Raw genomic sequence first — 14,705 nt, 5'->3', positions numbered from 1 at the left:
TTTTGCGGGGTTTTTTTCAGTTTTTAAACCGGACATAATGTCTCACAGAATTTTAACTTCTTACTTAGCTGACTGTTTCATTCCCGGCTTAAGAAGAATGAATTATGGTATATTTCACACCGGGTTCTTTAAATACTTATGTCCGCACATTGCACATTGACGTTAAAGGTATTATTGGGCAATCGTTGAAGGTACGTGTTTTGACCTCGATATACATCTACATGTATGTAAAGCCTATTGATTTAATTAGTTTCAAAGTTTATGCGTATCGTATAATACAGAATATGTATGTTTCTCAGATTTGTGTACTAAACTTTTTTGACTGTAACAAACGTAACTATGCTTCAACGTTTGAAACAAACATAGGTAATTTTTACTTATACATAAATATGCATAATCAACAAAGTAATTATAACACAGTAACTGCTTATTTAATTTAATCATCCTAGTAATATCTTATGAATGTATCTTTACCCTCAATGTATAGGTCAACAATACACGGCGAGGGAAATTTACATATAAGGATACATTTATTAATAAATCGTTACAAATATCCTCTATCCTGTTCCATGCAGTGGACATTTAAAAATTGCCCTGATTTCGTTACTTCTAAATGAATAATTTGTTTATTATTGCCTGTTTAAAAGTATCGAGATTGGTCTACATTCAGACAAAACCGAAGTTTAATCAACCATGTTTTACTATCGGTCCAGATTGTTCTCCATAACACTAGTACTTTAAAAAATGATTTATGTAGTAAACATGTATGTATTTAATTGCAAAAGATCTGTACAATGCGGGTGCGCATTCCATATCCAAAGATTAGTAAATGTTGTGAGAAGAAAATTTCTTAGGAATGAATTAAAAATCAACTCAAATAAGTACGGTTGGACTTTTACCCTAACGGCCAATTCCCTGTTTCAAGGGAGATAATTAAGAATTTTAGTTGAAAATCTTTGTTAATAGCACTGACCTTATATATAACTGTCAAGAATTTCCCGAATGTCCCCATAGTAATATTTTTGAATATACTATTGCCAAATAAATTCCTATTGAAGTTAAGATACATGGGTAGTAAGAAGAAAAAGAGTAGCACGCGCGCCGTATGCAAATTTGATAAACAATGATATTAAGCATTATAGAAATTTTAGGGTATAGATGGATTCGGATACAGCATTGTTAATTATACATTACTAAAGATGCTTTAAGTTTCTACCTATTATATAGTTATCTGTATTTTTTGTGTGTGTATATTTGAAGTTTGAAGTCTACTTGAAGTCTTTCGTTCGTGAGACTGTGAATTTCGTCACATTTTTAAATCACATAACATTTTATGGTGATGAAACATTTCATTTTTACTACATGAAACCAGGTCAGTTAATTGGTGGCATGTAAACTAGCTGCTGCACGAGCGCATGTGTTAGTTTTATTCGTTCCAATGTATTAAGGTTTATGAGTTAGGTTGTTGTTGTTGTTGGGGGGGGGGGGTCAATATCAGATAGATACTATTAATAGCTTATAATTAGTATTAAAAAGAGGCATTTGTTCATTGAAAAGAGGAATTATCCAAACACATTATAGGACCCTGTAGCCTGTTTTCCAAAAAAAATGATTTCTTAGGTTTTGGATGAAAAATAGAAAAAGAGATGTGCTCGGAAAGTTTTTATACCGTATAACTGAATTCTCATGTGGAATTATGCATTTGCCATGATTGATGATAAAAACAAAGTAGAATAAACCTAAATATGTCGTAGGTATTCCAATACTATCATTTAAAGCAATTTATACATAAAAGTTTTTACGGGCATTAATTTGTTCAATTTGATGAGTAATTTTTTAAATGTAAATGTTCATTGGCGTAGCGTACCATTGTGCCATAAGGCAGCAATTTTGTCTCGTGTTATGACCATACAACAATTAAGTGTTGATCCTGCATTAATAGAAATTGCAGAAAATAGGACTTCAAAAATGTCATTTTTACCAGTGCATTTCTATTATGTATCCCAGCTCTACAAATTATTAATATAAAGTATGCGTTTTTGTCCAGTGTCACTCTCTTCCTTTGTTCTTTCTTTTCTACAGACAGGAAAAAATGATCGTTTCATCGTTTGTATTGGCAATCAGCGCCATTTTGACCATCTCACACCGATCTGTAGGGTTCAAAGATCAAAATACATGTATGTTGCATTTAATCGCCGGGGAGAAAGAAAGACAGAAAGAGAGAGAGATAAAAAGAAAGAAAGAGAAAGAAGAGAGAGAGAAAAAAGTAAGATAAAAAGAAAGGAGAGAGAGATAAAGAGAAAAAGTGAAAAAAGAGATAAAGAGAAAGAAAGACAGAAGAGAGAGAGAAAAAAGAAAGATAAAGAGATAAAAAGAAAGGATATGAGAGAGAGAGAGAGAGAGAGAGAGAGAGAGAGAGAGAGAGAGAGAGAGAGAGAGAATCTTAACTTTATATATTAATAAATCTTAATTTCAGATGAATTCGGAAATGACTGCCTTTCGTTTACTGAAGATCTTAAGGAGGATGACAAAAGATACGTTAGGTACAATGGAAAAGATGTAGATTCCTACTGCGATTACTTCAGATTTAGAGGAAGAGGTGATGACACTTCAGACAAGTATTCAGTCTGTGTGACTCCGCTTTATTTCAACGACTCTGACTGTGCAGTCGAAATCCAGATCAAAACATCTCTCAGCGGTGTCACTGAAAACGTGTGTATAATAATTTAACCAAAGATTTCTTCAAAGTTTATAGTTATTATTGAAAATCCTATTCAATTTAGTCATATCTTCGTAATATATTTTTTATATAGTAAAATATTCACTTTTTCCTATATTGCATATGAGAAAAAGAAGTAAAAAGATAGATAGAAAATAAGGCGTTATTTTTATTATAGAAAATAACATGTGATAGAAACCAAAGCGATAAATATTGCGGACCTAAAGAAGAAGCACTGTACATAGTTTTTAATGACCGTGATGGCAGACCAACATCCGGTGCCAGTTTTAATCTGTGGATCACTGTTAAAAGGAAATCTGACTGTAAGTAAAGATGTTTCATAAACTGACATATGAAATGGGATGTAGTTTTACCTATCCGTCTGACAGATCTTTTGTCTGACCAAATATCTCGTATAATGATGTGTTTGTTTTCCAGCTTGTCTGTCATTCTGTCTGTTTTTAAGTTGGACCAGCTGTTGTTAGCTTAAAGGCAATGTCACCTCATTAAGTAATAGTTAAAAAAAATAGATATTTACAGTTTTATATCGAAAATTCTTGTATTACATTTACCTAATATTTGTAATAATTTTAATTATTTTAGCTTCTGAAAGTCTTGTTCACCTCGACCGTGTCGAATCTTGATATACATGTATTTGGATGTTTGCCCTGGTACTTCATTCTCTCTTACATTTTTTCGACTTTTTTAAACTAGATAACAGAAACAAAGGGTCAATGTTTGGTGGTGGCATGTGGATTATCATTGGTGCAGGTGTCCTCGGTTTGGTCACTGTTTGTATCATCATTGTCTGCTGGCGAGTGTTTAGACAGGTTTCCTGTCCGAATTCTAAAAAAAGATCTGCTAGTAGACACAAGGGTAAGAATGTATAATTGATGTAAAATATCATAATGATTAATCACAATTTAATGGCATCCGTGTATAATTTTAACTTTTTTATATATATGCTTGCGGCGGGTATCACCCAAGCAATTTATTTTTAAACATTAATTTACATTTTCCAATGTCTTTGATAAAATTTTGTATGCACATTTGACCTTAATTTTAAAATTGACGAATTTATTTACTTACTCAACACTTTGAACCATTTCCATCTAACCTGTTGCTTATGATAACGACACAGCAAGTTCTTTTTTACAATTTCGTACCGCATACATGTACGTTTGGTTGGTGAAAAATATCCAATAACATTAACGAATCCATGTACTTTGGTTTTTGTTCTAAAATTTGAACTTACCTGGTGGTGGTAAATATAAAACTTATGACTGTCGAGTTACATTAATATTTTCACATGTCCAACTTGACCGATATCATCATTGGTATTTTAAACCTTTATTCTCAGAACCACAAATAGAAATCGAACTAGCTATGCTGTAGAGAAAGATGATGTCCTATGCCATCCCAGATTTCGATCTCTTATTGTGCTCATCCAATGGGATCGATAAAGAGTTACAAAGACAAAGACAACGTGAAAGCAGAAGTTTGATGCACCACCAAGTGAAAAAAAAACCCGAAGAACAAAAAACGAAACAATACAAAGATGACGTCGTTGATGTGAAGGAAACAACATGTTAAAAAGACAACCGAAGAAGCATTTAGCGGCCATCTTCGTTCTTTCACACAAATGTTCATGGATTAATTTACGGACTTTGATTTGTATGGAATTTTATTAAAATAAAACTATTTTTCTATGTACGATCAAGATTACAGCCTAATATGCCATTGACATGGTTTTTAAAATGATATGAGACCAAAAAACCAATCGTAATTTATCTCAGCAAATAGCATGCTAAAAAATGTTCACCGTTAATTGTTTTCTTTGCACTTTGCTTTACATGTAGCTGTGTGTTTTAAATTTGTTTTTTAAATTACCTCAAACGAAGCGGTATTAAAGCAAGCTGTTACATGTAATATGATGCAAAAACGAAAATAAAGCATTATCCCTCTTCCACAAACAGATTATAAATACATAACGCGACCGAATAGTCAACATTTTATTCAAGAATTTTTCATCCCTAAATTGTTTTCTGCTATACAAAAAACATCCTTTTATTGTGAATACATTTATGGCACATCTGTATATAAATTAAGCTCTTCTTCTACAGGAGATAAATATAACGTCCAAAATGGCCACAACCATTCGGCTATCTTAAAAATCGGTCACGCCTTTCCTTTTGACAAGAGAATTGCCCGGCTATCACCCACAGGTGCTTGTGGACTGGACCGTGCACTACCCCCCCCCTTTTTTTCTATATTTTTTTTTCAATTTTTTTTAATTTCTTTTATTAATTATCATTAACAACCCCTTATATATGTCTCCAGCCGAAAAATAAAAGAAAACTCACGACTTGGTAGCATTTTATAATCACACTCGTTTATATAGGGGAAACGAGTGTGATTATATAAATAGTGCCTGTTTGGGAGGGTAACAGTTGAAATTGACACCCCGAGAAAACCATTGTCAACCGACGCGAAGCGGAGGTTGACAATGGTTTTTGAGGGGTGTCAATTTCAACTGTTATCCTCCCAAACAGGCACTATTTATTTTGTTATACTGAATGTCTTTTTTAAAATTTTTAAGAAAATTTTACTGCTTTTATATAGGAATAACGTGAATTCTACAGCGAACCGTACGCGCATAATTTTCGCGCATGTAACATTTTTTAATGTTACCCGTTGCCAAGTGCGTTGCTAACGCTGAGGGTAATAGTAAATATTATTAACTGCGTCTTAACCAATCAGATTTCGGTATTTAACATGAAAGTATAACAATATAAAATGCTACCAAGTCGTGATATTTCTTTTATTTTTCGACTGAAGACATATATAAGGGGTTGTTAATGATAATTAATAAAAGAAATAAAAAAAAAATTTTGAAAAAAAAAATATAAAAGGGGGGGGGGGGGTAGTGCACGGTCCAGTCCACAAGCACCTGTGCTATCACCAGCTTCTGTTTTCTGTTTGTAACAGTTTTCACCGACCGTGTCACACCGATCGCAACTTCTTTCGCTTTTTCCATAAACCTTGATAGAAACGTCCGAGAAAGTGCGATTGCAACTTGTACATTATATACTAGTATGTTGAATTGAGTTTTATTTACCCCATTATAATTATATATCTGATATCGCAGGATAAAAATTCAGTCATGACTTAGGATCATCTTTTAAAAAAATAAATAAAGGTGAGCTTGAACTGTAGTCGATTTTATACACGCAAAGGATGGTTTTTGATCAATTGGGTTATTTTGCTGAATTCTTAAGCGTTTCATTCTGAAGAAGAAGACAGTATGCAGTACCGGGGGGGGGGGGGGGGGTGGTTGATATGGTAAGGTGGAATTGCAGTTTTATCGGCAATAGCATGTTAAAATTTGTATACGTTAAAGTAAGAGATATCTGTAAATGTATAGTAATCATTTTTATCTAAATAAAACAATGTGAACAGACTTTTATCTGTTATATTTAGTATATTTTCAAGTTTTTTTTATTCTGAAAATAACAACCATCTAACGGAACCATTTGCCACAGAAATCGTACATGCCGCGTCGGTAGGGTCATAATACAGCCCTGGCTGCATGTCGCTACTGGCCTCTGAGCGACTCTCTCTCTCTCTCTCTCTCTCTCTCTCTCTCGTTGCATAAAACCCAATCTTGCGTTCTTTGACGTAGCAGATAGATACATATACAGATTGGGTGAAATATTTCCGTCGTAAATGTCGTTTCTTTGCTCGGATTTCTTCGTATGGAAGATTAAGCCAAATTCACCCAAAAAAATTGTGTTTTCTTAATGCTTCGATGTAAAAGTTTCCCGCTTGAATGCCATTTCTTTGTTTATAACAATCAATATCTCAAAAAATAAATAAATTAAAAAAAAAAAATTATTACCACAGTGTGGCACTGCAATGTAGCAATCGCCCCTAGTCCTTTTGAGACTCTAAAAATATATCCTGTGGTTTTTTTAGCATGGCCGAATCAAAAGGATGGTGTGTAACTGTAAGGAACGATATATTTAGCAATTTATCTCTACAATCTTGGCATTATATGACCAAAGTTTTTTTCTTGCACATTTATGTGTAGGTAAGACAGTTAAAAAATTCAGAATTTGGATTATATCTATTTAAAATAACTATGACAAAGCACAATAATTATTGTCATATCGCTCAGTCTAGCTACAGTGCGTACTCCAGGAATGAAATCTGTTTATTATTTGATATTTTTTTTGGTGCAAATCTTGCGCCTAAGAAAGAGGGGTCGATCCTGACTCCACTCTAGATTAGTACATTGTACTTTCTGATATATTTCATTTTAATCAAATCAAATATACAAAATTAACTTCTTTAGTAGTCATGTTGTATATTTGATTTGATTAAAATGAAATATATCAGAAAGGACAACATGTACATACAGGGAATCAGTGCTCGTTTTCAAGCTCAGCGATGATGTAGGGATATTTAGACAAGATAAACAAGGGTCATCATCTATACAGGAAAGTCGAGAATGAGACACAATTCTGATATACTTCTATAAGACATAATATATACCTATTTACTGGCTATGAGGACGATACATGTAGCAAGTCAGGTAAATAGGTATTTCATTATACCGAGGAAAAATTTATTTGTCGGCGATGTAGAATTTCTTTATGGTAAACACATTAGAGTTATCGGACTTTGAAGTTTTATAACGTTAATGGTTTTCTGTGTTTGAAATGAGGGACATCGAATGCCGCCGGTGAATGGGAAGATAGAACGGAAACTATATCACAGTTAGATAAAATAACGTGTTTATTTGTTGTAATTTTTCACAGAAGTATAATAAATATGGACAGTCCCCCCCCCCCCCCCTCTTTTTTTTATTTTACAATTTCAGGCTTGTTAAGCGTCCACATGTATATCAATTTAAAACAGGCTGATAAGACAAATGCCACACCTGAAATACATGTACATATGTACCTTATCTTGTTTAAACACAGACTTTCCACCCCCCTTAATCCATCCGCCGATGCTAGGCCGTACAAATTACCTGGCATCAGTGATAACATGGGTAGAAGGTATGTACAGTGTATTTTGAAGAATATGTCTGTATGTAGATTTTGTTACAAAGACTAGAAATCGAACGTTAAACAGTCGATACATTTAACGTTATACTGATTAGTCATGTTCAGAATGTATATCATCAAACTCATATGAATCAACATTAACTTGTTTACATTTATCAAACAGACAATGATGTATGTATCTATTGACATACACACATGGGTGTTTCGTAGTATAATCATGAGTACTCTCCCTATTCTGGTAAATATTTCCTCTATGGTAATTTAATTTCAAATATAGGTGATGCATGAAAACAACCTCAAACAAACAAACAAGCATGTTATCTTAATATATGAGAACCATGTTATATATGCGAAGTAAACTGTTTTAAATGTCGTAGATACTCTAGACCCTATATCCATGAATATGAATATGACACGAATGACTTAAATATAGGAACGCTGTAAATAAATAAAAAATAACCTGTTTTGAAAGTTTAATTTATTAACCGTACGCGTGGTGTTTTATATCTTTTAGATAATAGTACTATAAAGTTGAACTGTAATTTTCTTCTTTTTTTCCCAACAGAACCAGTAAGATGCCTATAACGTTATCTTTATCGATTACCATCTTCTTGCTCATTTTATCGCATGTAGCTTTAGTCTCTGGATATGGGACCACATGTAAGTATATGAAGACACACTTTCACTGATAAATGACAATATTTTATGTACATGTACCGGTCTGTATTTCTCCATAATGAGAGAGAGAGAGACAGAGAGAGAGAGAGAGAGAGAGAGAGACGGGGAGAGAGAGAGAGAGAGAGAGAGTTTCTGGCTAGTTGCCAGTTTTTACTTATTGTAACATCTAGCATTTCTTCTCAACTTAGATGAATTTGGAGAAGACTGTTCCGATCTTTCTAAAGATGTATATGAGAATAGTGAAAAATACGTTGAATACCATGGAAAGAAAGTCTCATCAATCTGCGACTACTTCAAATTCCGTGGAGAAGGGGACGATATTTTAGACGAGTATTCAGTCTGTGTGACTCCTCTTTATTTCAATGACACTGACTGTGCAGTCGAAATAGACATCAAAACATCCTATTCTGGCGTCACTAAACACGTATGTATTCACATGCATCATACTATCAATTGATATAAGATTTTTTTTATAGAAGAATTTGTCATTGCTTTTTCTTTGTAGTCTTTCAGTAAATTAGAATTATAGCATGTCTTTGTCACGGATCCGGAGCAAAAATCATCGGTTGTATCTACATATGAGAGAGAGAGAGAGAGAGAGAGAGAGAGAGAGAGAGAGAGAGAGAGAGAGAGAGAGTTTCGCTTAATTTTAAGGTTATAACTTTTTAATTTAGAGAATAACATGTACTGCAAACAAAAGAGCAAAGTATTGTGGACCCCAAGATGAAAGTCTTTATATAAAGTTTAAGACCCATTTTGGAAGAGATTCGAATGAAGCCAACTTTAAATTAAAGATCACAGCGAAGAAAGAATATGACTGTAAGTAATAAAGTTAAGTAGAAGATGTATGTTACTAATATAGTTAAGTACTCTGATAAATAAAAGTTTTCTATAAATGTATTCAGCGCATGTATACTATTCATTTCAATGGAGGTTTTAAAGATTTAGCGTATGAGAAAATAAAGGGAGTATTTGTTGTACTTTTTTTGACCCCCTGTCTTTTTTTTAACCATCCATCGATCAGTTCGTCTCCTTGTCGCTCTGTGTTTCTCTATGTTAACCAAATATACGTTTTAATCTTCACCTGAACCAATGAGCCATTGTTGATTAAAAGTAGTACGGTTAAAACTAGATTGAGTTTAATTAAACAGTTAAAATTGTCACCAAAAAACAACAACAAAAACGTTAGACATGTACCCCCCCCCCGAAAAAAAATCAAGATCCATGCAAGGTATGAGGGCACTACTTGAGAAATCATTGAATTTGTAGAAACAACATAGTAAAGTAAGTATATTGTAGTTTCAATTATGTTTGTACCTGAACTCTGTTCCGTTAGTATCAAAACTCCTAATTTAGATTATATGCAACACCATAGGTAAAAAGGAACATTTCTTTTATGCCGCCCAAATCCTCTTAGTATGGTGGCATATCAACATATTTATCTTGCATGTCGACATATTTGATAGAAAAATAACTTGCACACAAGGGGCAGAAATAATCCACCATATCTTAGCTTAGAACACTGTTAATTTGATTTAGACGGTTACTATCTAATTTAAAATACTCTAATGGTAGATGTTATAATTGCTACACCTTGATTGACTTATTGGATAAATAAATGTAAAATAGATGTAAATGAAATATTTATAAGCACCACAAAAAGCAAATGGTTGCACGCATTGATTTAACAAGTCATGGCTGTTGTTAAATAGAGAATTAAGCACTAATATAATGCCATGTATTATAAATTCGTTTGACGTCATGCAGACTCCACATTTTACTTTATTAGTTTTAGACACAGATGATAGCTTAGACTATTCAGCTCTGGTGGGTGCCATAGTTGGTGGCGTCATCAGCGGCCTCGTTCTCATCACAGTGTGTATTGCTTTATTTTGCTGGTGTGTGTGTAAACGGAAGCAATCCCCGGGGAGAGTTGTCAACGCAACTCAGGGATATATGGGTAGGTATTTAAATATTACTAAATATATTGAGTAAATTACAACCTTTGGCCAAGATAAAATAGCTTATCCCGTATTATTAATTTTCTTCAGCTTATATGTGCATTCTTGACTTTTGTTTCTAATATGTGACAAAACACGACATTTTAGTAAGTTAAGAAAAGTGTTGCAGGAATTTTTCGAAATGTGTAAACTTATACATCTTTGTTTATAAGTTTACAAATATAATGACATGTATATATATATATATATATATATATATATATATATATATATATATATATATATATATATATATATATATATATAGGTAAATCCAGAAAAAATTCACAGTGGTCGGATAAGATAGAGAAAACTTAAATGAATAAAAACACAAAGTCCGAGTAAAACATAAGCGCTTTCATTTTCATCTTCAGATGTTTTACAATGTTGTAAAACATCTGAAGATGAAAATGAAAGCGCTTATGTTTTACTCGGACTTTGTGTTTTTATTCATTTAAGTTTTCTATATATATATATATATATATATATATATATATATATATATATATATATATATACGTACAAGACAATAAATAATTCATATCTACATGTATGTCGATATCTGTGTTTCATTACAATAACATGTATAAGGATCTAGAATGATGAGTTGTTTTTCCTTATTCAAAATTCATCGACATTTTATTTACCGCATTATACATTTTACATTATACTTTCATGTTGAATACTGAAATCTGATTGGTTTTGACGCAGTTGGTAATCCGTTCTATTTCCCTCAGCGTTAGCAACACACTTGGCAACGTGTAACACAACAAATTGTTACATGCGCGTAAATTATGCGCGTACGGTTCGCCGTAGAATTCACTTCATTTCTATCTAAAAGCAGTGAAATTTTCTTAAAAAATAAGACATTTAGTATAATAAAATTAATAGTGCCTGTTTGGGAGGGTAACTTGAAATTGACACCCCTCGAAAACTATTGTCAACCTCCTCTTCGCATCGATTGACAATGGTTTTCTTGGGGTGTCAATTTCAACAGTTACCCTCCCAAACAGGCACTATTTATATAATGGGATTCTTTTTTTAAGGAGGCTGGATGGTCAAAAAAGTAACCTTTGAATCTGTCTAACAATTTTATTTATGATGTTTTTTACCATTCACTAGGATTTAGTAGAAAAAAACCCAAATATAAATTATAAAATTTAATTTTTGACCCTATGCCCAAATCTATATACAGAACTCTTTGTCAGAATGAGGTAAAGAAAGCCTAAAGATAGCCATGAACGTCCCATTTTCCTAGTAGTGGTAGAGGGAGTTATCACATATGCAATGCTCGTTTGTAACTGTTTTTTTCTTAAATTCTCGATTTCTTTCTCTCGAAAGACAGATGAAAATTTGTATTATGTCTCAATATGAAAAAGAACACGAACTTTGAAGTTTATGAAACAGATTTACATGTATCAACTTGAACATTAAACCTTCTGCAAACTCTTTTCTCAGTTGTATGAGTGTAGCTGTGTGAGACATTTTTATGGACAGGTGAAACAAAAACACAAATCTCAATAAATTGTCTTAAATCATTTTACATTGGATTGAATTTCGAAATTAAAACAACAGTATCCCATTTTATGGCAAATTTAAGAATGTCTAAGCATAAAAAATGCTATAACTGAAAATAGATATGATCATATATGTACATGTAGTTTGTATTTGTTTGATTGCCTTGATAAATTCATTAGAAAATTACTTTTCATTTGTTTCTTTATGTGCTAGCATTATGATGTGCATGTATAAGGAATAAAAAATGAAACAACGATGAATGTAAAATATTTTTGCAAAAAAAAAAAATTAAGTGATTTTTTTATGCTTTTCTTGTTCTTGCATCATAATGTAAATTTTATTATTTATGAAATTAAAAATGAACGAACTAACGTAAGATGTTTTTGTAAAATAATTTATAGGTGAAAATTATTCTTGATAACATTTAATAAGTTTTACTTCTTTAATTGTCAGTTACAGTAAACCCATATGTGGCCCATGCTGCCCAAACACAACAGAACACAATGGCGACGCCCTCCAGCATTTCATCACCAGGCGTTTATCCCATGACAGCATATTTACAAGCAGGGAGGCTTGCAAATCAACAGACACATGGAAACAGTTTTTCCGATGCACCACCAAACTATGCGGCGGTGACAGAGTCATCATCCTCACACGTTTGTGACACAATTCAAGAATCGTCCATACCGCCAACTTATGACGAAGTCGTTCACAAATAACGTTTAAATAAATGAATGTCTTTCTTCGGTTAAAAAAACGATGCATTGACAAAGAATTATACTTGCACATTCCGGTAACAGTCGTTAATGTTTTATTTTGCCCAAAAAAGTTAAAATTAAAGTTCTAAGTCAAAGAATTGGGATGAACTAGTTTATTTGTTATGTTAAGTAAAAACCGATAATACTTTGGTTGAATATTTATGACAGCTTTTAAAAATTGCATATATTGAATACATCTAACATTTATGGAGTTTAAGAAACTTCATAGTAAACATGTTAATGTCTTTCAAATTTGTCGCAGCTAGAATAACCAGTGAATGGCAGAGCGAGGAATACTCTTTCTCTTATTCAAACTGGGTTTCCTCAACTTTTTAAGGGTCCTATACTTACATTCATTCTTATCCTATGACAAGCTTCCATAAAACTTTTTGTTTGATATAATGTCTTCTTACACAAAATTATTCTTTTAAATGGGGTGGGGGTAAAGCATATATTTGACAGAGTATATGTTTTCAACCTCACTTTTGTATTTTCCCCCTGTTAAAACTAATTGAAAAGGAATAAATGACCATAGTGTCATGTTTCAATAAAGGGAAAATTCAATACGTTCCACAACCGAGCCATTGACGTCATTCGAATGTGGAGTTCAAAATTTTGATAGTTACCTTTCCTTTGAAACTATCCACTTTTATCAATTATCAATTTAGGAATACAAAGCTTTGAAATAGAAATCCAACATTTAACATTTCTTGCCCTAATTTCATCATTGCTAATTTGTAGACATTTATGTGACATTGACGCATTAGAGTAATGAAACGTCAAAAATCAGTTTGATTTTAATATAATAATCATAAAATTACAATACATAATGCCATATTTTGTACAAAACAATTCAAATTATTCGAACTTGAAGCTCAAAATTTGGATACTTTTAAGTTAACTTTCCCTTGTAACTATTCCTGTCATTAATATTGGAATATAAAGTTTTCAAACAAAAAACATCAAGTTTTCAAATAAAAACCAACAACACTGGATATATGTTGCCCTGAATTTGTCATCGCCAATTTTAGAAACTTAAGTGACATTGCATTGATGCATAAGAGTAAAAAAAGTCATAATTAAGTTTGATTTGGATATAATTGCCATAAAATTACAATATATATCGCCATATTTTGTATTTATTGCTCACTTTTTACTACCACAATGATCTGTTTTGAAATGTGCAGTTTTTCGAATATATTCTAAATTTAACTGATCCCGTGCATTTTTCTTTTGTAATCTAATTTAAAACTGTTACACAACAGAAAAACATATCAACATGCTTAGTTTGAGTTTTGTATTCATTCTAGCACCATTTAAAATTAGCATTTATTACAAATCTTATTGATCACTTTATTTATGCCTTTCAATAATAACTCAAACATGTTTTATATATAATTCATGCTTTCAATTCAAAATCTTGCATTTATTCTATTCGATAACTATGTATAACAGATAACGAGATAGTAGCGATTGCTATGTATAACAAAAAACAATGTGAAAGGTAAAGTTCTATTCAGATTAAATTAGATTTGACTAAATTTTTGCAACAAATCTGATCTTTTCTTATTATCTTTTGACACGTTTTTCCCTATGAGAGAGAGAGAGAGAGAGAGAGAGAGAGAGAGAGAGAGAGAGAGATTAACGATGTAAATGATTTATGGAGCTTTTAATGTTTTTACTGTTACATGTAGTGTGATATGATTTTTAAAAAATGAACTACAAGCGTGCACTTTTGGAGGGGGGTGGGGGTACCGTAGCAACCCCCCCCCCTCCGCACTTTTTTTTTAAAGAGAAGAAAGTATATCATAATGATTTGCATTGAAAAAAGTTATATAAAATTGAGAAAAATCTAAAGTGTGAATAGCTAACTTTAGCGTTTAGAAATATCATAAGAAAAAAAAAGATTATATATTATGTTTAATACCTTAATGATAATTAACTATTTCAAAGCAATACA

The 14,705-nt window shown here is 32.3% G+C and overlaps 2 protein-coding genes across 4 annotated transcripts; both read left to right on the top strand.

Moving 5' to 3' along the window:
* Window positions 1–71: 71 nt before the first annotated feature.
* On the top strand, window positions 72–4,789 carry LOC128160310 (uncharacterized). The gene is made up of 6 exons (XM_052823607.1): window positions 72–191; window positions 2,083–2,177; window positions 2,477–2,712; window positions 2,898–3,042; window positions 3,434–3,595; window positions 4,080–4,789. The coding sequence occupies exons 2-6, from the start codon at window positions 2,093–2,095 to the stop codon at window positions 4,112–4,114; spliced, it is 663 nt and encodes a 220-aa protein (XP_052679567.1). The 5' UTR covers window positions 72–191; window positions 2,083–2,092; the 3' UTR covers window positions 4,115–4,789.
* A 2,924-nt stretch (window positions 4,790–7,713) lies between these two features.
* LOC128159588 (uncharacterized) lies at window positions 7,714–13,962 on the top strand. 3 transcript variants are annotated; one of them, XM_052822719.1, is made up of 6 exons: window positions 7,714–7,782; window positions 8,357–8,451; window positions 8,658–8,893; window positions 9,144–9,288; window positions 10,259–10,429; window positions 12,447–13,962. In XM_052822719.1, the coding sequence occupies exons 1-6, from the start codon at window positions 7,772–7,774 to the stop codon at window positions 12,704–12,706; spliced, it is 918 nt and encodes a 305-aa protein (XP_052678679.1). In that variant the 5' UTR covers window positions 7,714–7,771; the 3' UTR covers window positions 12,707–13,962. The 3 variants fall into 3 exon arrangements, with proteins under 3 accessions (XP_052678679.1, XP_052678678.1, XP_052678677.1); XM_052822718.1 differs by having other exon boundaries at window positions 7,719–7,782; window positions 10,265–10,429; window positions 12,441–13,962; XM_052822717.1 differs by having other exon boundaries at window positions 7,721–7,782; window positions 12,441–13,962.
* The last annotated feature ends 743 nt before the right edge of the window (window positions 13,963–14,705 follow it).

Source organism: Crassostrea angulata, chromosome 8, assembly GCF_025612915.1.
Source record: "Crassostrea angulata isolate pt1a10 chromosome 8, ASM2561291v2, whole genome shotgun sequence".
In the NCBI taxonomy this organism is placed as follows: domain Eukaryota; kingdom Metazoa; phylum Mollusca; class Bivalvia; order Ostreida; family Ostreidae; genus Magallana; species Magallana angulata.
The sequence above is the reverse complement of the archived record's forward strand: the minus strand, read 5'-3'. Positions and strand labels throughout refer to the sequence as shown.

What these genes read in the sequence shown, in the direction of transcription:
- LOC128159588 (XM_052822717.1), top strand. An exon ending in ATTCTGGCGTCACTAAACAC is followed by an intron (nt 8,894 to 9,143) that starts GTATGTATTCAC and finishes TTTTTAATTTAG; the next exon opens with AGAATAACATGTACTGCAAA. An exon ending in AGCGAAGAAAGAATATGACT is followed by an intron (nt 9,289 to 10,258) that starts GTAAGTAATAAA and finishes TTACTTTATTAG; the next exon opens with TTTTAGACACAGATGATAGC.
- LOC128160310 (XM_052823607.1), top strand. Translation starts at nt 2,093, where the DNA reads ATGATCGTTTCATCGTTTGTATTGGCAATCAGCGCCATTTTGACCATC. An exon ending in GTTCAAAGATCAAAATACAT is followed by an intron (nt 2,178 to 2,476) that starts GTATGTTGCATT and finishes TCTTAATTTCAG; the next exon opens with ATGAATTCGGAAATGACTGC. An exon ending in ATCTGCTAGTAGACACAAGG is followed by an intron (nt 3,596 to 4,079) that starts GTAAGAATGTAT and finishes CTTTATTCTCAG; the next exon opens with AACCACAAATAGAAATCGAA.